The sequence below is a fragment of the Gopherus evgoodei genome, chromosome 9 (assembly GCF_007399415.2).
Source record: "Gopherus evgoodei ecotype Sinaloan lineage chromosome 9, rGopEvg1_v1.p, whole genome shotgun sequence".
Lineage (NCBI taxonomy): Eukaryota > Metazoa > Chordata > Testudines > Testudinidae > Gopherus > Gopherus evgoodei.
The window spans coordinates 37126968-37152561 of NC_044330.1; the positions used below are offsets into that span (position 1 = coordinate 37126968).

The 25594-nt window shown below is 44.5% G+C and overlaps 1 protein-coding gene across 9 annotated transcripts in view; it reads left to right on the plus strand.

The window, feature by feature from the left end:
* The window catches only part of DOCK10 (dedicator of cytokinesis 10), a 237318-nt gene that overhangs the window by 27276 nt on the left and 184448 nt on the right, over positions 1-25594 (plus strand). For 8 of the 9 annotated variants that reach the window (XM_030575211.1, XM_030575212.1, XM_030575215.1 and 5 more), the window contains exon 1: positions 24030-24241. The exons of the other annotated variant lie outside the window; for it this stretch is intronic. In XM_030575211.1, the coding sequence (XP_030431071.1) occupies positions 24080-24241 (162 nt within the window). In that variant the 5' untranslated portion in view covers positions 24030-24079. Of the gene's footprint in view, positions 1-24029; positions 24242-25594 lie in introns of those variants that run through there. 9 annotated transcript variants of the gene reach the window in all.

Consider the following 25594-nt stretch of genomic DNA (forward strand, 5'->3'; position numbering starts at 1 on the left):
AATATATGTTGCATTTACTTGTTCCCACAAAAGTTGACCCTTTTTCTTTAACAAAACACAGTGATCCTGTTTGATTGGTTACCCTGAGATATTTGTTAATTGGCACTTCTGTTTTGTCCCATGTAAGATTGGGTTGGACTGGATCTTTTATTCTAGTCGGTGGCATCCAAGTCATGTTAGCAGTGGTTAGGGGAATGGGTGTGAAGGGGAGTCCCTGTGCTGCATTTACTGGAAATTGAGTACATACCCAGCACTCACTTCTATTTCCTAAAATACGAGTTTTAACCTCGTGGGAATATCTAATAAAAGCATTATCTTCATAAGCAGAAAATAAACTGAAAAAGCATAAAAAACATACAGTTGTCAGAATAAAGGGTCCTCTCATTTTTTTCGAGTTAATTTAAGTCTAATGTCTGAGAGAGGTAAGCTGGTCCACTGGTCGAAGGCAGTGTCCTCAGTGGTGACAAGAGCTGCTGGTCCGTCACTGTGGTCCACTACGGCTGGCTTGACGTGGGAGTGGTGGATCCAAGATTTGCGTCCTTCCAGGAACACTGCAGTCTGGGTTGTCAAAAGAACCTGGTGGGGTCCAGTAAACCTTGGCTGGAGGGTGTCGTCACGAACGAACTTTTTGGCCCAGACGAAGTCCCCTGGTTGGAACGGGTGGATTTGTTCCTCCAGCGGCACGGTTTGGGAAAACTGCGAGGCTTTCCAAAGGGTACGGAGGCGAGCCTGTAGGGAGAGAAACTGACACGCAGTCATATGATCCCCTCCCAATAGTGAAACATCAGCACGTGGTAGCGCCCCGCCTTTGAAAGGGGGGTGTCCATAGAGCAGTTTAAAGGGGGATAATCCCAATGCGCGGGTTGGGCGAGTACGAAGGTGAAACAGGACCAAGGGAAGTACCTGAGGCCACTTTAATCCTGTTTCCTGACAGTATTTAGCCAATGTAAACTTAAGTTCCCTATTCATACGTTCAACTTTCCCGCTAGACTGGGGGTGGTAGGGTGTATGAAAGGAGTGTGAAATGCCCAGTCCTTGTTCTAAATGGCCAAGGACATGACCAGTAAAGTGAGGTCCGCGATCTGAGTCGAGCACAAGAGGGATGCCAAAACGGGGTACAATATTTCTAAGGAGAATCTTCGCCACTGTGGCAGCAGTACAATTAGCAGTAGGAAAAGCTTCGACCCAGGAAGTCAGAGGGCAAACCAAAACAAGGAGGTGCTTTTTCCCAAAAGCCTTTGGCATATCTGCAAAATCAATTTGAAGATGTTGAAATGGAGCAGCAGGCGGAGGTCTTCCACCCTTAATTTTGTTAAGAGGTGGAGCAGGTCCATTACGCTGACATGTGCTGCATGCTTTCACTATTGATAGGCAATAGGGTTGAATGCCTGGAGCATACCAAAAGCGAGCGATAGTGTCCACGAGGGCGTGCGTGCCGTAGTGACCCCCTTTATCATGGTGCCAGCGAACTGCCACGGGGTATGTGGAGCGAGGGAGGCAGGCTCGGCCATCTGGCATAAGCCAGGTCCCTTTGACCAGAGTGGCCCCGAGGCTTTCCCATGATTTTAGTTCAGCAGCGGGTACTGGTACGGGGTGCGGTGGAGTAAAGGAGGAGGTTGCAATAGCCAATGTGGGCATGGCTAAAGGTAAGGTGGCAGCCTTCTTGGCGGAGGCGTCAGCCAGGGCATTTCCACGGGTAACGGGGCTGCTATCTTTAGTATGGGCCCGGCAGTGAACTACAGCCAGGACAGAGGGTTTTTGGAGGGCGTCCAAAAGCTTGTGGATGAGGGGGAGGTGCTGAATGGGTTTACCGGCAGCTGTCTGGAAACCTCGAAACTTCCAGAGGTGGATATGACAATGCACAACTCCAAAAGCATATTTGCTATCAGTAAAAATGGTAACGGTCTTACCAGCGGCCAACTGGCAAGCTCGGGCCAGGGCATAGAGTTCAGCGGCTTGGGCTCCCCAGTTGCCTGGCAGTGAGGCGGCCTCTTGAATGTCCCATTCAGAGGTGACAGCATAACCAGTGAAACGCTTGCCATCAACATAGAAGGAGCTTCCGTCCGAGAAGAGGATGCAATCGGGGTTGTCCAGTGGCACGTCAAACAGGTTGTCTCTTATCTGTAAGATGCTGTAAACTACTTCCACACAGTCGTGCTGGTCCTGGGGGACTGGCAGATCAGGAAGCAAGGTAGCTGGATTAAGGGGTCCACACCTTTCAAAAATTAGGTTAGTGTCTTCTAAGAGTTCGGCCTCTAGCTGTTGCTGACGATGGGCCGAAAAGACTTGGGTTGTGCCCCTACGCAGAAGGGCTGACAAGGCATGAGAGGTCCAAACCGTGGTAAAATGACCCAGGGTTAGGCTCTTTGCCTTTGTGATCAGCAGGGCAGCTGCTGCCAGAGTCCGGGTGCAGGATGGGGTTCCCTGAGCGACAGGGTCGATTTGCTGAGAGTAAAAAGCAAGCGGGAAATGGTGGGGCCCGCTCAGCTGGGTAAGGACACCACTAGCAATTCCGCCCCTCTCGTGGACAAAAAGGTGAAAGGGTTTGCTGTAATTGGGGGGGCGGAGAGACATGGAGGAGGCCACACTGTCCTTGAGTAACTGAAAGGCTTGAATAGTGTCCGGGGACCACTGCAAAGGGTCAGGAGCAAGGGTAGCAGTGAGTCGGTGGAGCGGTTTGCTTAACTCCCCGCAGGACGGCAACCAGGGGCGACAGAAGCCAATTAATCCTAAGAAACCTCGAAGTTGTTTCTTGGTGTTCGGTAGAGGGCAGTTTTGAATAGTCTTTATGCGGGCTGGGTCCATCTGTCTTCCTTCTGGGGTTAACAGGAAGCCCAGATATCGGACCTTCTGTGAGACCCACTGAATCTTTTTAGGGTCTACCTTGTGGCCTCTGGTGTGAAGGTATAATAAAAGTGCCTTACCATCGATGCGGAGGGCAGCTTCTTCGCGATTAGCTAATAGGATGTCATCTACGTATAGGACCAATGTGGATCCCTGCGGACTGGTGAAACCTTCCAAGTCGTGGCGGAGGCACTGGCTGAAAATCGTGGGGCTGTCTCTGTAGCCTTGAGGAAGTCGTTGCCAGACATAACTTTGTCCCTCCCAGGTGAAACCAAAGAGATACTGAGAGTCTGGGTGCACAGGAATGCTGAAAAAAGCTGATTTTAAGTCAATAACAATGAACCACTCAGCATCCCAGGGGATTTGGCTGATGATAGTAGCTGGGTCAGGAACTACTGCATGAAGAGGGACCACATACTGATTAACAACTCGTAGATCCTGTACAAAGCGCCAACGAACAGGGTCTCCGTCCTTTTTAGGAGGCTTTTTGACAGGCAGTATAGGGGTGTTACAGGGAGTGCGCTGAGGGCGGACTAGCTTTTGTGCAATGAATCCCTCGATAATGGGGCGGATGCCCTCCCGGGCTTCCAGCGACAGGGGGTATTGAGGGACTGACGGGGGGGTTAAGGAAGGCTTTACCTGAATCCTTACGGGCTCTGCCGAAAGGAGCAGGCCAACATCAGTGTCAGAAATTCCCCAGAGGGTTGAAGGCAAGTCAGTGAGGTCAGGGGAGAGAGAGAGAGGTGTTTCCCAATTACCCTGAGTAGGGGCCGAATCTCCTAATACTGTCATCAATAATCCTACCCCTTCAGGAGTGCAGGTTAAAGTAGCCTCAAGCTTACAGAGTAAATCCCGGCCCATCAAAGGGATCGGACAAGCTGGGGAAAAAAGAAAACGGTGAGAAAAACATTTATCAGCATAAATAACATTCAAAGGCAAAGTGAGTCCCAGAGACTGTGGGTTGCCCTCCACCCCAGTCGCAGTTTTAACCTCAGAGGATAGCCAGGGAGAGGGGGCATGATTTAAAAGAGAGAAAGTAGCCCCAGTATCAATGAGGAAAGAGACAGGCAGTCCCTGGACTGAAAGGGTTAAACGAGGCTCTTTGCTGGGAGGGGAGAAAGTGAGAAAGGAGCCGGCTAAAGACATTAAGGAAATAAGACCATCACATTGTTTGCCTTCGCCCCCGGGGTACCGTCATTGAGGAGGCTGAGTTTGCTGCGGCTGCTGCTGTTTCCCGTAGTTGATCCAGGCCTGGGGGATGGGCTGAGCTGGTGGTGCAGGGGTGTATTCCTCACTTGTGTAAGCATCTGCGGATGCAACCAGACCCTCTGGGCGTCCCCAGGGGCATTCACGTTTAAAGTGACCAGGCTGTCCGCACTGAAAACAATTTCCTGATGGCTGGGGTCGCCAGGACCCTCTTCCCCGGGCACCCTGGAATCCCCTGCCACGGCCACGGCCTTTGCCTCGAACACCACCGTGAAAAGCTAAAGCCATCAGCTTATATTCTTCCTTTTTCTCTTTCTTTTTACTACTTTCCCTTTCTTTCTCCCAGGCAAAATCAGCTACTTTCAACACTGAAGTGACTGACTCACCTCCCCAACCAGGGCGAAACTTTAAGAAGTAATCCCTTACAGGGGGCACCGACTGATTCACAAAAAATGAAATAAGAGTAGGGTGGTCTGCTTCTCTCTCAGGATCCATCTGAGTGAACATTCGGGCCCCCTCCAATAGCCTCGACCAGAACTTTCTGGGCGGCTCATCAGATTCCTGCCGAATCTGCATGAACTTAGCCTGATTAGGCGAGCGGCGAGCCATTTCCTTGAGTCTCTCTAACAATCGCTCTCTATCTGTTCGCAGCTGAGTCAGCCTTAGCTGAGTCCAGTCTAGGGGATTCCAGCCAGCGGCCAGATCCCGCCTATCCATCCAAGTAAGATTAGCTGCATTGCTATCTCCCCATGTCCTTTCTGCCATCCACAATCTACTACGTTCTTCTCCGGTCAAAACTCTACTTAACAACTGATCCACATCCGTATAAGTAGGATTATAACTTAAAAACAATCTTTCTAGAAGTTCTATGATCTTTCGGGGATTTTCCCCAAAAGACCCTGACAACTGTCCCCACTCTTTCAAATCCCATTCTAGCCATCCTTTATATTCCACAATACTAGCATGTTGCAATCGTCCATCATTGCCCATATAAGGTTGATCGTGCACCTGTAAAGGCATTTCTTTAACTATACTTTTATTATTCGCAAGAGATTTGACGGAGACATCCTCTGGGCTATCCTCAGGGGGGGGGGCATGCACCCTGCTGTACCTGCTTGGACCTAAGCCTAGTAACTACTCCTCCCGAGGTTTGCCCCTCCAATTCCTCCTCATCCTTCTGCACAAATTCCAATCTGGGATCCTGCAGATTCCCCTCTGCTACAAGGAGAGAGTCCCCCTGCGGAGGAATAGGGGCAGGTGCAGAGGGGACCAGCTGACGAGTCAAAACACGCCGTGGTCTACACCCTTCATCGAAATAACCTGGAGGGGGTTCACTCTCGGGAGAGTACCTGACTGCCATAATTTTTAAAGATTTCCACAGCTCTGCTGCTGTGTCCCAACAAAACCAGTAACATAACTGTCCCGGATGGTCTTTTTCGATCTGGCTCTTTACTCCTCTTAAGGCAGCCTGCTCGAAAGAGCCATACGAAGGCCACCTCATCTCCGAGTCGGCCAATACCGCGGTATACCCAGTCCAATTCCTTACACATAGTGTGTACAACTTCTTCCTAGACATTCCTGTCTGTACTGGGAGTTTCCCTTCGTTCCATAACTTATTTACAATCCCCAACGGACTCTCAAGAGGCACGCTAGTCCCTTGACCCATGGTGTCTGACAGGAGCCCTCCAACTGGCGTTTACCCTGCTGTCCAATACACGACCCCTCAATATTGAATTGGCTAGGAGAAATCTCCTGTGGCGCCTTGCCAATTCATATATGAGTGGTCTGACCACTGGACAGAGGTACCGCACCAGAAGGAATCCCGGACGAGCCCCCAAATTGTTAGGTAATAAAGCAAGTCCTCACTCACCTCTCCAACACCCAAGCTCGTGCGGAGTTGGAATTTTGGGCACACAATTCTGTCAGAGACCAGACACAAATGCGTTGATCAACGGGCACACACTACCCCAAAAGCTTTAGAATAAGTGTGGCGCCTTTATTAGGGGTGAGCATCAATATTTATACACAGAAGTAAACAAAGTGATTAATAAAAGATAATGGTCATGCATAATCAATCAAGATTTTACAGGAAGAGCAAGTTTAACAAGTAAATGCATAGAGATAAAGGCTAATGGCTACTTGAGGAAGGGGGTGTCATGAGTAGTTTGCAGGTCAGTGCTTTGTTCAAAAAAAAGGTTCAGAAAGGATTATGCAGAGACGGCCAGTCTGGGTGTTTTTTGGCTCCAAAGTTCACCAAAAGTTTAGACCCAACAAAACTTCCAAATTCTGAAAATGATTTCCAATGCCTCACATTCAATTTGGGCATAGTTAGTTTCTGCTTTGCTTAGAGTGCGTGAACCAAAAGCAATAGGTCTCTCTTCTCCCGAAGTCATAATGTGTGACACGACTGCTTCCACTCCATAAGAGGACACATCACATGCCAACTGTACGGGTAAGGATGGATCAAAGTGTGGCAGAACTTTAGAATTCAGCAGTGCATCCTTAGCTATGTTAAATGCAACATTACAGGCTTCAGTCCACTTCCAGGCCTTGTTCTGCCCAAGGAGTTCGTGAAATGGTTTTAGCAGTTCAGCTAACTGTGAGATGAAATTTCCATAATCGTTCAATAGTCCTAGAAATGAGCAAAACTGGCTAACATTTCGAGGAGGGGGAGCCTCCACAATAGCCTTAACTTTGACAGGGGCCTTACGATGATGTATCCCAAGTATTCAGCAGAGGGCTGGAAGAATTCACACTTGTTTTTGCAGACTCGCAGTCCATACTCTTCCAGTCTTTGTAGGGTAGCCTCTAAATTCTTTAGGTGATCCTCCTCATTCCTTCCAGTGACCAAGATGTCATCCAGATAGCACTGGACTCCTGGCAAGCAACACAAGATCTGGTCCATAGCCCTCTGAAACAAGATGGGAGCAGATGTTATTTCGAAGGGTAAGCGACAGTATCGATAAAGCCCCTTATGCATCACAATAGTCAACAGCTCTTGGGACTTTTTATCAATGTGCATCTGTGAATATGCTTGACTCAGATCAACTTACTGAACTTTTGTCCCCCAACCAGACCTGTGAAGAGGTCATCGATGCGAGGAAGCAGGTATTGCTCTGCACACAACACTGGGTTGACAGTGACTTTAAAATCACCGCAAATCTGGAGGGAGCCATCTTTCTTAAGTATTGGAAAAGCAGGAGTTGCCCGTGGGCTATGTGTAACTGGTATTAGGACTCCATTTGTGACCAGGTGCTCAAGGTCCTCATCAACCTTCAGCCTGATGGCATATGGCATAGTTCTGGCTTTCAGATATTTTGGTTGACTGTCAGGTTTAATGTTCAGTGTCACAGTGATTCCCTTCATACTTCCCAGATCCTCTCCAAAAACAGCAGCATGTTTCCATAGTATAGTGGTCAGACCGCTTTCTTCTTTAGTCACTCGGTGCATTTCTGCCCAATTCAGCTGGATCTTCCTAAGCTAAGACCTACCCATTAAGGCTGGGTAATTACCTCTCACTACAAACAGTGGCAATTTAGCAGCCTGTCCATTGAGCTCCACCTTAACATCAGTAGTGCCCAACATGGGCACAGCTTCTCCCGTATGTCTTAAACACTTGTTTTTGTTGCTTTAGGCAGAAGATGCTGTAGCTTTTCTTTATACACGGTCTGCAACAGTATCCAGTTCCATGCGTATAGGTTTGCCATCCAACAACAGGGTTACCCAATATTCATGTGAGCCCACTGCCAAAGACAAAATGTGGAGTGGCTCTTCTTGTAAGGAGGTATATCCTTGGTCATCCTGGGTCTGCTCTAGGTTATGCAGATTTCCCTTTTTGGTCGGCCATATCACAGGCCTCTTTTTCTTTTGTTTACAGACACATGCAATGTGTCCCTTTTTGGCACAGTGTCGACACACCAAGTCCTTACACCAGCATTGTGATGCCTGGTGACCTGGCTTACCACAGCGGTAACATTCCTGACTGCACAGTTTTGTGGGTAGGTTCTTGTGACACCTTTTGCACCCTAGGGGATGCACCGATGGATTGTGCCTCCTTTGGAGCCAGTTCCATGGAGACAGCAATATCAATGGCCTTCTGTAAGCCTCTGTCAATAGGCGCTTCCGTATAGCTTCATTGTGCAGGCCACACATTAAACTGTCACATAGGGCATCATTTAACATCTCCTTCAATTCAGTGTTCTGCAAGCTTTCCAAAGTTGCTACAAATTGTACAACTGTTTTGTCTTTCTGGTCTCTGTTGTGGAACCTATATCTTTCAGCAATTACCAGTGGTTTTGGAGAAAAATGGGAACCCAGGATTTCCACAATGTCACTATAAGATTTAGTCTCTGGCTTAACAGGGTGTAGTAAGCTGCGTAGCAAGGTGTAGGTCTTAGCCCCTACAACACTTAAGAATATTGGCACCTTCTCTTCTGTAATGTCATTTGCAATAACAAAAAGCTCAGTGTTCAGAATATACACGCCATTGCATTATAGTCTCCTCAACAGGTTCCAGTGGCCCTGTAAGTGTAGCCATGATTTTAGTTTGTTTGCACAGTCAATGCAGACAAGTCAGTTCTCACCCCCTTCCAGCAGCAAAAGAGGTACAAAAAACAAACCTTAACTTCTACTTTCTTCTGTTGCTGGGGCAGGACAGAGTTCCTACCCTCATCGCCACATTGTTATATCCTTGGGGGCAACAGTTTTAGGAAGAAATCATTGGAGACACAGAGAGCTGTAAACCTTGAAGCAGCCATTTACTGCCACACACAGAACTAACCAACAGCCAGCCCTAACTGGCTGGGCTATCCCCTAATCATTGAATCATTGATTATTAGGGTTGGAAGGGACCTCAAGAGATAATCTAGTACAACCCTCTGCTCAAAGCAGGACCAATCCCCCCCAAATCGCCCCCTCAAGGACTGAACTCGCAACCCTGGGTTTAGCAGGCCAATGCTCAAATCACTGAGCTATCCCTCGCCTAATCTAACCTCCACTATCCCCTTCCCTAATCTAACTCAGTTTCCATAGTAACACAAGATTCTATTACCACGACAACCAAATACACAACATGTTGGTCTTTGGTTGGCACATCCCTCAGGTGATTGCTGGCTTCAAAGGATATCTTGATATGATGATGGTGTCTCCTCTAATACAGAGCCACAGTGCCATCCATTTTGAACTGTGTGCCTCCAGTCTCACGCTGTGTATGGCCTGTGTTGGGTTTGCTCTACTCACCACTGGACAGTGTTGTGTACTAGCTGTTCTGGGGATTAGCTCAGTCAGGCTGATGCTCCATCCAGCAGTTACACCCCATCAGTAGATCCCTGCGTGGACACAAAATTTATATCCGTGAATGAAGATACAAAAATTGGTATCCACAGAGCTGCAGGGCTTTACCAGGAACCGCTCCAGTGAAAGCAGCAGCATGTCGGGCTGCCTCTCTCAGCTGCTGTGGCATGGCTGTACCACCCCCAGCCCGACCCACTGGAGTGGGCACCAGGCTCTCTGGTAGCTGTTCCTGGTTGCACTATTGTGTGCAAGCAGCTTGCATGTTACCCAACAGGAGTCCGTTCTGTGTAGCAGTCTGCATCTCCTGTCCGGGAGCACGCAAGCCACTTGTACACGCTAGCACGACCAGGGACAGTTGCCAGTGAGCCAGGTGCCTGCCCCAGTGGGTGAGGCTAGGGGCGGTACAGCCACATCGGAGGAGCTGCCCGCATGAGGCACTGGCCCGTGGGTGGGGCGGCTCAACGTGCTGCTGCTTTCATTGGTGCGGTTCCCGGTAAAGCCCTGCAGCTCCATTGATACCGCTTTATATCTGGGATATACATTTTGTATCCGTGCAGGGTTCTACCCATCAGTTTTTCCTCTGCAGCCCCTCTCTTGCTCCAGGAACCACAGCATCCTCTCTGTGACTCAGCCCTGTGGCCAGGTCACTATTATGGTTTCCCCTTCTGGAGTGAGTACCAAGGTTCTTGCTCTCTAACAGTCTCGGGCAGTCTTCCGTTTCTCTGCCTCACAGAGTGGGTATGTCTACACTACAGGATTATTCCAATTTTACATAAAGTGATTTTGTAAAACAGATTGTATAAAGTCGAGTGCACGCGGCCACACAAAGCACAGTAATTCGGCGGTGTGCGTCCATGTATCGAGGCTAGCATCAATTTCTGGAGTGTTGCACTGTGGGTAGCTATCCAGTAGCTATCCCATAGTTCCTGCAGTCTCCCGCGCCCATTGGAATTCTGGGTTGAGATCCCAATGAATGATGGTGCAAAAACAGTGTCGCGAGTGATTCTGGGTAAATGTTGTCACTCATTCCTTCCTCCGTGAAAGCAACGGCAGATAATTATTTCGCGCCCTTTTTCTCTGGATTGCCCTGACAGATGTCATAGCATGGCAACCATGGAACCCATTTTGCCTTTTGTCACTGTCACCGTATGTGTACTGGATGCTGCTAACAGAGGCGGTACTGCAGTGCTACACAGCAGCATTCATTTGCCTTTGCAAGGTAGCAGAGATGGTTACCATCCCTATTGCACTGTCTGCCATTGTAATTTGGCAATGAGATGACGGTTGTCAAGCATTTTGTACCGTCTGCTGCTGTCATGGGTGCTGCTGGCTGGCCTCGCTGAGGTCGGTCGGGGGCTCATGGACAAAAATGGGAATGACTCCCTGGGTCATTCCCTTCTTTGTTTTGTCTAAAAATAGTCAGTCCTGCCTAGAATATGGGGAAAGTCTACTAGAGAGCCAGAGAGCACAGCCGCTCCGGGTCAGAGCCCCAGAGATCCCGCAGAAATGATGAGCTGCATGCCATTCTAGGGGGTGTCCCTGCAACAACCCCACCCATTGCTTCCCTCCTCCCACACCCGTCCTGGGATACCGTGGCAGTGTACCCCCCCCCATTTGTGTTATGAAGAAATAAAGAATGCAGAAATAAGAAACACTGTCTTTTTAGTGAGATAAAGTGAGGGGGAGGCAGCCTCCATCTGCTATGATAGTCCAGGGAGTACAGAATCTTATCTTTAGACACGAAAGTGGGGGGTGGGGTGGGGCTGATGGAGCTCAGGCTCCAGCTGCTATAATGAGGACGGTTACCCTGCATTTTGTACCATCTGCCAGGGAGTCATTCCCATTTTTACCCAGGCGCCCCCGGCCGACCTCACTGAGGCCAGCCAGGAGCACTCACGGAACGAGGACGGCTATCAGTCATTTTGTACTGTACCATCTGCCACCAGGGAAGGGAGGGGAGAGGATGCTGCTGTTTAGCACTGCAGCACCCCGTCTACCAGTAGCATCCAGTAGACATATGGTGACATTGAAAAGTGGCGAGAAACTATTTTTTCCCCTTTTTTCTTTGAGGGGAGGAGGGGCTAAATTGACGGCATATTCCCTGAACTACTGGCGACAATGTTTTTGACCCTTCAGGCACTGGGAGCTCAGCCAATAATGCAAATGCTTTTCGGAGACTGCAGGAACTGTGGGATAGCTCAAGCCCTCAGTCCCCCCTCCCTCCATGAGCGTCCATTTGATTCTTTGGCTTTCCGTTATGCTTGTCACACAGCACTGTGCTGTGGACTCTGTATCATAGCCTGGAGATTTTTTCAAATGCTTTGTCATTTCGTCTTCTGTAACGGAGCTCTGATAGAACAGATTTGTCTCCCCATACAGCGATCAGATCCAGTATCTCCCATACAGTCCATGCTGGAGCTCTTTTTGGATTTGGGACTGCATCGCCACCCATGCTGATCAGAGCTCCACGCTAGGCAAACAGGAAATGAAATTCAAAAGTTCGCGGGGCTTTTCCTGTCAACCTGGCCACTGCATCCGAGTTCAGATCGCTTTCCAGAGTGGTCACAATGGTGCACTGTGGGATACCGCCGAAGGCCAATACCGTCAATTTGCGGCCACACTAACCCTAATCCGACATGGCAATACCAATTTCAGCGCTACTCCTCTCGTCGGGGAGGAGTACAGAAACCGGTTTAAAGAGCCCTTTATATCGATATAAAGGGCCTTGTTGTGTGGACGGGTGCAGGGTTAAATCGGTTTAACACTGCTAAATTTGGTTTAAACGCGTAGTGTAGACCAGGCCTGTCACTCCAATAGTGGCTGGTAGGAGAACCTCGTCCTACCTTCTACTCCGGGTTCTGGTTCAGGGGCCCCTTTACACATCAGGTAAGGCCTGTTCCCTGCACCTTGCTGCCTTTTCCGGAGCTGCTTCCACATCTGGCCTTCCCCACTCCTCTGGGTGTGCTAGTCTCTTCACTCCCTCCTCCCAGGGAGTAACTTCTGGCAACTCCTCTCTACAGCCTTCCAACACTTCTCCCAGAAAGCACTTCTCTCAGGAGGCTTCTCCCTGCTGCCTCCTCTGCTTCCAATTTCCTGCCTCTTGTAGAAACCACACCTGTCCTTTGCAGGTGAGCTTCTCTCTAATTAGTTGCATCCAGCCTAAAATTCCTGTTTGCAGCCTAATCAGCTGATTGGGCCCACCTGGCCTAACACAGTTCTTGTAGAGCCAGTGTGGGGAGCACACCCCAGCACATGGCTCTTTCTGCTTCTCATTCAAATATGCTGGACTTCAACTTTTTCTGTCCTGGATGTCAAAGGTTAGCTCTGTTTCTGCTCCTTGTTTTTTAACCTTAGCAAGCGTGTGCAGGCACTGAGCACAATCTCCTCCCATGTGGCTTTGCCAATACATCTGAATTTTGATCAGCAACATACATGCTTATATTCCTGGCTCTCACCTGAACAGGGACTGCTAACTATGAATCAAGGCAAGGCATGGTGATTTTACAAAATACACAAATAGGGACTAAGCTGAGATCATAACAGATCTCTTTCAGTTGTGACAAACCCGAAGTGCATTGAAGTCAATGAGAGTCTGTCCATTGACTTTGTCAGGTTTTCAGTCCACACTCTAAAGGAGAACTTTTAGTGCACGAACCTCCCATAGTTTTGAATCCATATTCTGACTATCTTATATCCTTAACATCTTTGTGCTATGGACATTTGAGCCAAACCCCTACATTGTCGGAGCGGCTTCAGGCACCAGCGCACCAAGCATGTGCCTGGGGCGGCAAGCCACGGGGCAGTCTGCCAGTTGCTGAGGGGGCAGTCAGGCTGTCTTTGGCGGCATGCCTGCGGGAGGTCCGCCAGTCTCGCGGTTTCGGTGGCAATTCGGCAGCGGGTATGCCAAAGGCACGGGACCATGGGACCTCCTGCAGGCATGCCGCCAAATCGGCATTACTAGTGGATCTCCCCCAGGCATGCCTCTGAAAGCCACCTGATTGCCGTGCTTGGAGTGGCAAAATACATAGAGCCGTCCTTGTACATTATATTCTAAATTGCATTAATGTTGGCTGGTTTATTTTAGAATAGTGAAATCCATTTGTTCTTCCCCTGTGAGAATAGTGGTTTTTAATGTATCTATGAATTTTATTCTTAAACTTCATTTGTGAAACCAGATATACAAGAATCTTTAAAGAATCTCAAACCATAACAAAGATAACAACATAGTGTTCTTTGTTAAAATTAGTGAGAACTGTCACAAACATCAATGTGTTTTTTGGTGTTTTTTGAATGAAACCAGACTGGTATGATGTTTTGTTTCTTCCTCCAAGCCAACTTTACTTTTCAGATTTATCCTCTTGGTCTAGTAAAAAGAAAGCATCTTGGGAACAAGACCAGCTGTTGTTAGACCACTTGTGGGGTTGTTTGTGAGTCCAATGTGACACTTTTTTAATGCTCTGTTTTCATCAAATCTTTTTGAATTCTCTACAATGACTTCATGGGGAGACTTAGGTCCTTTCTGGGAACCACCAGTACATTGTTTTTATAATATGGCTTCTTTGCACAGAATTCACTTCATTAATATTAGTCTGGCATTATTTTCAACTTCTGGTAAATGTTCTTCCCATAGCTTATCTTAATGTTTGTTTTTATTTAATGCTACGCAATGGTAAGGGTGGATCTAAATAATACACTTTTATTGGATAATAAAGGATCTAAGAAGACATTTTGTTTTTTAACTCTAATGATGGATTTGTTTTTCTGGTATATACTTAAGGAAAACTCAGTAAGAGCTATTATTTTTCTTTGCATTAGAGTGGTCAGCCATTCTGTTCTTTAGCCAGTACAGTTAAGGACTGATGAAAAGTCTTTTGAACTCCATGGAAGTCTTTCCCTTAAGTTCACTGAGCTTTGGATCTGTTACTTTATGGATACTGAGAGAAGTACCTTGCTAGGCAAGTTGTCCCATTGATTTCAGTAGGTTTGCTCTTAAAGCAAACTACTTTGAAAAGTAAAGATTGGAGAATTAGCAGCTTCCTGCATGTTCCATATAGATTAACAATCAGATTGCAACAATTACTTTTAAGGTGTGCATACCTGCATGTAGATTTACATCTCACTGTATGTATATAACACCTGTTATTTAACATAATACAGCTTAATAGAAATTAATACTAAAGGAAAATTATCAAGTAGGGAGAAAAGAAAAAAATATATATTAGGAAGAAGAAGAGTTAAAAAACAGTGCACATCCTGCTTATATGACCCATGTCCGCACCTCTTTGCAACTGCCTGACTGTGTTTTCTAGAATCCCCCCCATGCAGCAAGGTGGGCTCTGCACTGTCCCCAACACAGGCCAATAGCAAAGTCTGAACCAGAGTGGTTTTTTTAAAGAAGATACTAACTGACATTGTGAAAACTATGTAGTAGCTCTGCACCACATTCAGCAATGAACTGTCAAATTGTCACTTCCTCATTTCTAGCTGTGCTTGCCACTGCATAGTTTAGATCTGAACTGTTTCAGCCTATGTTCTTTCACCAGTTCAATACAGACATTATAGACCAGCTCCTGTACTCGTTAGTCAATCTGTATTTCCATTAAATTCAACAGCGGTTATGGTGAAGAAAGGACTGTCTCAGGATTTCAGGTTTTGAGTCTTACACTTATATTTTTATGTTAAAAAAATTCATAAATATTATGAATTGAATAAAACATGTTGCTATGATATCCAGCCAGAATGGCTAAGGGTTTGATGACATATCTGTCTTTCAAGTACTACTCTCTAGAGGGTGCCATATATTAACTTTCTGCAGTCCCTCATTTAATGGTTTACCGAGTAGCTGGGTGATATGTCATCCTGTGATATACAGTGTCCTAAGTATACAACATTCTAAATATTTCTTAGTAGTATAGGCTAAGTATGCTAGAAATTAAATGACTGCATTTTGTTCAGCATCTTATTCACTGTCTATTTAATAAATTCTTAGGTGATTTAAATTTTATTTTGCTTATAAGTTAACAAATATTAATTGAAAAAATCTTAATGTTACTAAGGGTGAATGCAACATGAACAAAATGTAAATTTAAATACAACTAATTATATATTGCACAGAGACTATCTTGGCCAGTTAATGAAGTAAACAGTTATCTGGAATTACCAAGGAATATCTAGTGAAGATCAGTTTATTTAGAGTGGATGGAGTAGGTTAACATAGAAGCTTGACTAGATGGGTGAAAAGACATCAAGGTTTTGCTTCTGGTTCTGTGACTGACACATTGCATGATCTTTGGCAAAACCCTTAACCACTTTGTGTCTCAGTTTAGAACCCTGTACAACGGTTATAATCATACTTACCTACTGTGCAGTTGTGTTTTGAGAATTCATGAATTAATGCTTGTAAAATACTTGAGATCCTCAGGTAAAAGGCATGATAGAAGCACAAAATATTAATTGTTTATCAATAGCTCTTATTAACTGAGAGTGTTTGAACTTTTTTCAGAATAAGCTTACAATCCACAAATGTGCTTTAAAATGGTATCCTGAATCATTGTAGTACAACAGTTAAACCTTCAGTGATGGACACACTTGGGAAAAAAACATTATGCAAGATGTTGTGGCCCAAAACTTTGGCTATGGCAAGGAAGTGGACAGTGCAGCTCTGGAGGAGATTGCAAGAGATGACATTTTTGCTCCTGTGATCCTGGGCTATGTACACTGGAATACTGGTTCTGTGCTACTGTGGGATCCCCCAACAGTGCGGTATGACTCCCTTCTCTAGTTTAGTTGGCTTTTGGGCCCTAATGTATAAAAGGGGGTATGCTATACTGGGGGGTTTGGCCTTATATCATTCATTTAATGACACTATCTTTGTGGCTAAGGACATGCTTTAATTATAAGCCTCTGCTTCCAGGGGCTTACTGTGCTTTCCAGAAAGATTATCTTTTAGACTATTTCCTACTGATGATCTCAGCCTCAAAGTTGATCAATTTGGAAATTAGGTAAGATCCCTCTATTCTTTGCTTGAAGTGTCTGAGCATGAAGAGAGATTTGCTCACTTTGAGAAATTTTCCTCGTGCTCTTTTTCTTGCAATTGAGTACCTCAAAACCTTTTAAAATGCCAGATATCCTAGAGACAAGGGCCTCTGGCTGTGTGAGGAAAATTGCCTTTGCTAGGAAGAATAGCCTTTCTCAAAGATAAAGGGTGAAAGAGACGTTTCCAGACCTGTGTACACAGGGGTGCTGTGGATGATGGTGAGATGTCTAGGATGCTGGGCAAGGAGCATTGTAATTCTTAATGCATTCCTGGAAGATGCTCAGATAGCACAGTGATGAGGGTGATATAAGAACCATATAGAATAGGAAGAACTAAAGATTTGTTATTATCTTAATGACAGAAGAATACATACTTTTCAATTATGAGGGCTCTGATAATATATTTCCATATCTAATTTGGATTCCAGATGTGTTGAACAAGATGTGGTCAATTTATTGTACACATGTCTGCATAGTCGCAAAAGAGCTGAGATACCTCTCCCCCATCTATCATACTTATTAAAGCTATCTCAGACTACAGATGGCCAGATTCTTCATAGTGAATCATTTTTTTCTCTGTTTGAGAGTTATGTGAACAGATTTTGATTTTTAGAAAAAATTGCTCAATATTTTGATTAACAGATTCTGTGAATAGGTTTTAGTCTTTGGATTGTCCGCAAACCATTCTCTGCAACTGTGACTTTGAGTACATACACTTTAGGCCAGACTGTGTCATTTTTACTTGCATGGAATAGTACCTTCTGCCTCCACTAGCTTCATTGTAACCACACAGCAATAATATGGCTGTTGCCCTTTGAAATGTGTTACTACTTATTATTATTTATTTTTATTATTATTATAGATATCGCTTTGGGGCTCCATGCCTACTTGGGCAAGACTTAGTATGAATGCACAACAGCTACAGACCCTGCTCTGAAGAGCTTATAATCTTATTTGTGCTGTGTGGATGGTCCCTAAATCTTGGGTTATTTCTGCTCCCTGACCAAATGGTTGAAGGTTTGTTTTAGTGCAGACACTTCTGGTGTGAATGTATGCAAACACATATTGTCATGGGAAAATGAGGCTTGTGTTTTCTACAAACAAACAAAAAAAATCACCCAAATATTCATAAAACTGGGATTGGGTATACAGTTCAAGTAAATTCAGAGATTTGTGCAATCAAATACAATTTGCAGCATTCCCTAGTTGTCCCAATCTGAGATATTAGAGATGAAAGGTCAGTGCTTCATTTACAAAGACATATCCTTACTTAGGCAATCTCCTTTTAAGGTGAATTCATCCCCCTCTCAAATAAAGCCCTCAATCTAGGGTTTGTGGGTGGTCCACCAGTTAGCACATTAGTCTAAGGCTTGAGAGACTTGTGTTCAATGCCACATTTCACAAGAGACTTGCTCTCTGACCTTGGGCACGTCACTTAGCCTCTTTCTCTGTGCCTTAGTTCCTCATTTGTACAGTGGTGATAAAAGCACTGCCTTAACTCACAGGGGTTTAGTGAAGATAAATGCCTTAAGGATTGTAATGTGCTCAAATACTTTGGCAATGGGAATCATATCAGTACCTAGATAATGCCCTCTGGATTCTATTGCAGCTAGATATGGAATAGCATTTGCAGCCCTTCCACACCAGATGCTTGGAGTGAAAGAGTCACTAGATTGTCATCAACCTGGATGCATTGTTGTATCAAAAATATGTTGTTAACTTTTAAATAATTGTATTATTTGCTTGGTGACTGATAACTATAGTTATCTGGCTGATATTTCGTTAGCTGAGGTGCATTGTGATGATTAATTAGTTAATGTTGTGAAGTGCTTTAGAGATGAGATGTTCTATGTAAGTGCTGAATATTATTTATTTTTACCTCAGAAGTACTAGGGGGTATTATGGACAATAACCCGAACCAACATTATTATTCTCCTGTATGATTGTTTGAAAATTGCAGACAGTTCAAAAATAGGGTTTGACTAAAGTATTTTTAACTTTTATTTTTTAGTCTCACCTCACTTTCCTGTCTGTCTTGCGGCATGAGAGTGGCTGATGCAACAAGCATATGTAAAGTTTAAAACTTTGTTTCTCTTCATTCTGCCCTTAAGTGTAAAGTGTTTTGTGACAGTGCTTTCTGGGAAGGACCCCATATGAGCAGGGCCGGCTTTAGGAAGTGCGGGGCCCAATTCAAACATTTTCGGTGGGGCCTTAGCAGGGATGACTTATTAAAAAAAAAAAGTGTTTAAAAAAAAAAAAGGCCTTTTATTTCTTCCATGTATTATTTACTTTCCATAACTATATAAATAATACAATTATATATTATGTACATTGCATCATATATGCTGTTGATTACTTATTAATGACCACCATTTCACATGTGTGGGTCCCAGCTGCTCCCTGCCCCCTGCAGAGTTACTGCCCTGGGCAGGGCAGCAGTGGACATGAAGCCGGTTGGAGGCAGGGCAGGGACTGACTAGAGGTAGGGTCTAGCTGCAGACAGGGCAAGGGGTGCAGGGCTGGCTGGAGATGGGGGTGTGGGGTGGGCTGGCTTCAGGCAGGGCCGCAGGGGGATGCAGCAGGGGTTGAGAGGGCTGGAGACAGAGGAGTGTGGAACTAGCTGGCTTCAGGCAGGGGGGTGCAGCAGGGATTGGCTGGAGACAGGGCAGGGGGTGCGGGGCTGGTGCAGGCAGGGCTGGGTGTGGGCTGGCTGGCTTTGAGCAGGGCCACAGAGGTGTGTGGCAGGGGTTGGCTGGAGACAGGGCAGGGAGTTTGGCAGGGGCTGGCTGTGGGCAGGGGGGGCAGGGCTGGTGCGGGCAGGGCAGGGGGTGCAGCAGAGGCAGCTGGAGCCCCCACCCTTTAAATAGCCCCCAAGGCTCCCACTATCCCAGGGCTCTGGGGGTTATTCAAAGGGCCTGGGGCTCCCCTGCTTCTACCCCCCCATACCTTTCAAATACCCGCGGGAGCCCTGGAGAATACATGGGGGTGGAGGGGCTCCGGTGGCTATTTAAAGGATGGGGTGGCAGAAGCAGCTGGAGCCCCGGCCCTTTAGATAGCCCCCGCTATCCCAGGGCTTTGGGGGCTATTTGAAGGGCCCAGAGCTGGAGCAGGGCTGCAGGGTAGGTCTTGCGCTCCGGCCGGGGCGGCTTTCCCTGCTGCGACCGGGGCTCCGGCCGGGGTTGCGGGGCGGCTTGCCCCGCTGCGGCCGGGGCTCCGGCTGGGAGAACCGGGCTGTGGGGCAGCCGCACTCCCACCGGTGCTTTGGTCAGGGGAGCAGGGCCATGGAAGACCCCGGAGCAGACCGCAGCTGGGGTAAGTAAAAAAAGTTTAAAAGGCGCTTAAGGCGCGGGGCCCTCTTAGGCGCGGGACCCGATTCCGGGGAATCGGCTGAATCGGCCTAAAGCCAGCCCTGCATATGAGAATACTTTCTAGTTTGTTTTCTAGTCTATGAGACTGTGTTGTGAACTTAAGAACTCAGACAGGCCACCCATTGGTGTTCTGACAGCATCTTACAGATGGTCTCGCCTTATTCTCAGTTGAAGGAGATTAATGAGCTTCCATTCTAAGCAGCCAGCACAAATGCTCCACCATCTAGTCTACACAGAGCAGGTAGCTAAGTTTATAAATCCACTTCCTGTGGATCTTAGTTAGAAGCAACATGTATTCTTATCAATGATCTTTTGGTATTAGTTTACCACTTCATGCCTCACTTTGCTGTAAACCTCACTTCATTGTCATTTCCTTCCTGAATGTGCATGCTCTTTTTACTGAGAATTTATTGACTGAATTTAGGCATTGAATTTAGTTATTCTAGACAGGCCGAATATTACAGTCTCTATTGGGACAAAACTCCTGCTGAAGTCAACAGGAGTTTGGTTAGCGCCTGTGCAACTGAATGAAGGTGTGGTCTCTGAGAGGCACATCATAGTGTGTGTAAATTTGCCCAGTTGCCAAATTACTGAGAACCATGTGTTAATGGATATATATTGCAGCCACATGATGAATGAATGAAGGAGAAGATATATATGTCACTGAAGTTGATAGAATTGCATATTGTTTGATTCAGTACAAGTGGGGAAGACATAAATCTTATATCTAGATTGGGCAAATCATTGTCAGTTACATTGTATCCTGCTAGATGAGAGGACACAAACAGACAGATAATGATTAATAAAATAGAGAGATGATAAAATAATCATGACCATTAACAAGTAATACAATATTAATACAAAATAGTAATTAAAAAACTTGTGGTAGCTTCTTAAAATTCTTGTGGTTAGAGCCTGCAAAGATATACGCCTAGGAATAGCAGAAATAGAGGATGCTACAGAGGTTAAGGTGCTCACCTAGCACTTGAAAGAATTTTGAGAAGTGAACAATATTTCCACCAAGGCTAATGGTGAGGAGCGTGCACATAGAGAGGACATGAGAAGTTTCCCATATGAAACTATTCTGTAAGTGTAGTGCTCAGAAATGACAGTGTGGACAGCATGAAGGTGGATGATAAAACATTTTGAATAAGTTTTATAAGCAGACTAACAGTGTGTCACAGTAAAGAGTATGAAAAACCTTGGTTTGGTCAGGAGAAGACAAAAGAGGTCACCCATTGATAGTGTAAAAAAAAAATCCGAAGTTTCAAATTGCACAATCTGAATCCAGATAGCCTTTATCTTATTAATACTGTTTAAAATGAAATAATAGACTATTTAATTAGTCATTTAGAACCTCTGAAAGCCACTTTCCAGCAGCATGAGGTACTGAGAGCCCTTCCCTCTGGCTGATTTTGGTGGCCTGATCGTGACGTCAGCAGGGTTTGAGCATGCTCTCTTTTTCAGAATCTGGTCCTTGATACAGTGCGGAAGGCAGGTGTCTCTCTTTTTCAGTTCTGCTTGCCTACCTCGGACTCTGCAGACACAGTAATTCTGAACAATTGCCTCTTAAATGAGCTATGATACCCTCACACTGAGCATAAACTTAATCATCAAATGGCTCCATTGACTTCATCTTATGTAGCAAGGTACTAGCTATCATAGGATAGTGCCTAATGCTGCACCACTGAACGTGATGGGAGTTTTGCCGTTGGCTTCAACAGGATAAGACAACACTGTTAATAGATATAATATAGGTGTAATATAAATTTAAAAGATACCTAAAGGGCTGTCTTATTTTGATGGCTCTGAGGCATCTGTGTGTACATACAGCCATTGTATTGCTGGATTTGAGGATTCCTTCCCTTGGGCCTGTTATGCTTTAACAACATTTCCTTAAAACAAAGTCCTTTTACTTTGACTTTGCTTTATTTTCCAGGATTTGAACACACTTTGGAATCCAGTTTCAAGGGGTTTGGCTTACTGAGTACAGTTTTAGAACTAGGTTTTCATTAATTATTTCCCCCTTTTTAAGAGTGGAGGACAAAAGGTCAATTTTCTACACTCATACTTTATATGGAATAATACCTTCCTTTACAAGTAATCCTACTGAAGTCATGGGACCACTTGCAGAGTATGGGCCTGATTCAGAGTTTGTTGAAATAAATGGAGGTCTTTGATTTCATTGGGCTCTGTATGAAGATCTCGGATATTATTCAGCGTAGTATGGATGGCAGAATTGGACTCTGTGTTATCATGGAAACCAAACTTCATAAAAATCCCCTTCAGCTTTCACAACTGAATACTGTATGAGCAAAAGAAATTACCATCCAGGAGCACAAGAGAGCCATTTGCAACCCCCAAGGCAGTAGAACAGTCACCATAACAGCCAGCTACAAAAACTGTGCAGGAAATAAACCAGACCCAGATTGATGCTGCTGGAATTAGAGTTAGGAATATGTGTCCCACAGGTTGCCAAGCGTATTTTATGTGTGGCCAAGGTGTCAACTCCAGTACTGGAGCAGTTTGGGGATTGATGAAAATATAAACAATGCCCCAAAAAGCAGGCGAGATGACTGATTTGGTATGGAAATTACACAGCTGTGCCACTGGGCTGCTGTGAGCCTATTAGAAAAGTTAAACTAATAAGCTTATGTATAACATGGGGCCTCCTCTTTAGTGTGGATATTTATGTGTGATGGTTTTGTCTATATGAGACTGAACGTCTGTGCCCAGTGAGAGATCTGGAGGTAGCAGAGCCAGGATTGTTTTATGTTAGGACTGAGGTGCATTGACAAAGCTGTGAGTGAGTTTGTGCAGTGCCTGCCAGTGCTATTAGCTTTTTTTTCATAAGCACTGAAAAGAGATAGAGACAAGAAATACTGGCAGCAAGTGCAATGCTTTTAAAGAACACATTTCACTTCTCTGATAAATGATTTAATTAAAATGATGTTGTCTTTTGACAGATTACTGCGCAATTAAAGCCTGATCAATCCCAGCCTAAAATGGTCCCAAGGAACAGTGTGGGTCCTGTTCCCGTTTTATGCTTAAAGGAACAGTATTTCCAAACATCATATTAACAGAAAATTACAGGCCTGCTCATGCCCCCATGCAAATCACTGGCAAAACTATCATTGCCTTCAATATGAACAGCCCCTTTATGTAATATACTAGTGATTGTATTTTTGGGTACATATTTGTTTAAGGGAAAGCTGTTGCACTGGAAACACTACTTGGAAATTCTTAGTTCACATTTTAAGAGAAGTCCATTTTCTGCTAGATATTTTTAGTGCTAACTTCCTCTGAAGTAATATTACCTTACACTATATATCATTAGACATTATGTTTCCAAGATGATCATATGATTTCTAAGCATAGCTTTTACTGATTTCTGAATGACTTGTCTGGCAGGAGTCAGAAGGCTAAGTTGTTAACTGCTAACAGCCTGAATTCTTACTGATAAAACATTAAAACATTTTACAATTACCTTTCTTAAAAGGTCAGCTGTGCTTTACTTCAGCGTAACACCTCATTAGCAAAGATCCTTCTTCACACAAGCTGCCTATGTAAATGTAAAAATGTGTTAGTCTGCAGAACAACTGCATGTGTGGGAACACACAACAACTGTATTATTGAGAGGCATTTCAGAGCTGAACACTGGCATTTCTTATTGAGACACTGATATTTTAACATGAACTGGGAGAAGCAGTCCATATTTTTGCATTTGTTATTGCTCATTACATTTTCCAACTCAAGTAAGCTCACTGTATTTCAGAAAATGACAAAACATAAAAATTGCAGCTCAGATCCTTCAGTGAGCCATAACCAGTTTCTTTTCTCAGGAAAAAACACCCTACATTGAGAATTTTAGAAAACTGTCTGTCTTACTGTCAGCGCTGTGTTTACTGATTTGATGCCATTACTTATTTTCCTGCAGGTGATTATTACCAGTCATTTAAATTGCTCCTGTCAATTTTTAATAAACAGCTGGTTTATTTGAACTGGGAATTTTAATGCAGTTCCACTAAACTGGATTCGGAGTAGGATTATTGTAAAAGACAGGAAGCAAATGTTCTGACATGAATTCAGAAGCACACACAGAGAAAAATATCTAATACTACATGCATGTGTTTAGTTTCAGTGGATCAGATGAAATCTTTCCTATATCTGCATCCAAGCTATTTGGTTGTGATCAGATGATCAGAATTCAAGGAGGCGATTGGAGAGCTAACTGGCTGCAGCTGCATTGTAGGCTGTTTTCAGAGACAAGGAGCCACTGTTTTTCAAACATAGCATAAACATAGAAGTTATTTTGTAGGCTTCAGGATGCAGATATGGGTTGTGCTGCCAGCATTGTTCTGCTTCAAGCCTTTCGTTCTGTGGTACAGAGGAACTGTCCACATATTTGTAGACGACGACAAGAGGAATTGTCACATGAAATTCTGCCACTGGATAGTGATGATGAAATGAACAGACCTAGAACTCTCACCATAATGGTACAGTATACTTCTAGCAAAGAGACATAGCTGACAGGATTATTATTACAGATGTTATGTGATTTATTGACTTTAACTGTGTAGATGGGAGAAAAGAGCATTTGATAGACTATTTGCAAGTGTGTAGTAGCTTTTTGGTAGATTTGCTGTCTTTGTTATTAACAGAGCTGAAATTTTACTCTTATCTTTAGCTGGAACTGTGAAGTGCACATATGCTGTCTATAAAGCAACACTGTCATTTAACTTGCCTTTGTGTTTTGTAAGTGTTTATAAGATATATTACAAGCATTAGAACTAATGTTGTTTAAAGTATTGTATTTCATGTTCTGAATTCCAAAGTGCCAGCTCAGAAATTGTGCACAAAGTCTGTTCATCATAGGAAACTTTTGCCTCAACCAGGATGCAGACAGAATGTATATCAAGGTGTATGCAAATTACCTTCCCAGAGGTCCTTGCAACAGACTGTTTGTATGATAGAAATTTTTTGCTGATTTATTAGTTTCAAAACTCTGAGCTACCCTTAAATGAAAAAATAAAATTTGTTAGCTGGTTAGTGAGTGTCTCTGTTCTGTACCTCCTCATTTTGAAAGATTATCAGCCTTTAAATGAGTGTTGTTTACTTTCTGAATTAGACATTTATTTTTAACTTAAGCTGTGATTGAAATAAAACAAGCACTGCACGTCATTATTAGGATTTTGTTTGATCAACCAGTGTGTGACAGAGCATTTCCTTATTTAAAGCATTTTTTGAGATGAAGAATATATGAACTACTTAGTTACCACACTTCCTCCCTGGATATAGACACTGTTATAGTTTTCAGACTTTTGAAAGGGATGAATTATAATCACTTTTCATTTCTTATATAACAATTATTTGATACCATATTACTATTATGTACTAATCATATTACAAAACCACTGCAGTCATTACTATAGACAGTGTACATCAGAGCCATCAGGTACATCATTTGAATGATACAAAGAGACTCTTCACTAAAGCACATTATAAAGAAGTCCAGAGTGTGTTCACTGATACCTTACCATATCATTATGTATGTTGATTTATATATAAGTGGGCACTGGGAACAATAGGTAATTTATACCTATTGTGAGATGAACAGAGGGTTAGAAATACTGTGTTGCAGTCATGGTAACTATGGTAAGACACCAATGGGTCAGACCCTAGTAATGCCAGCTTAGACCAGCTGAAGATCGGGTCCAGTATTCGTGGTGTTGATAACTTGTCATGGGAACGAAAGAGACTCATTTCATCACTGTAGCTCTTTTACCTTAAATCTGTTGTTTTTAAACTGTGGTTCCCACATAATGCACAGTTTATTCTTTTTAATTAAA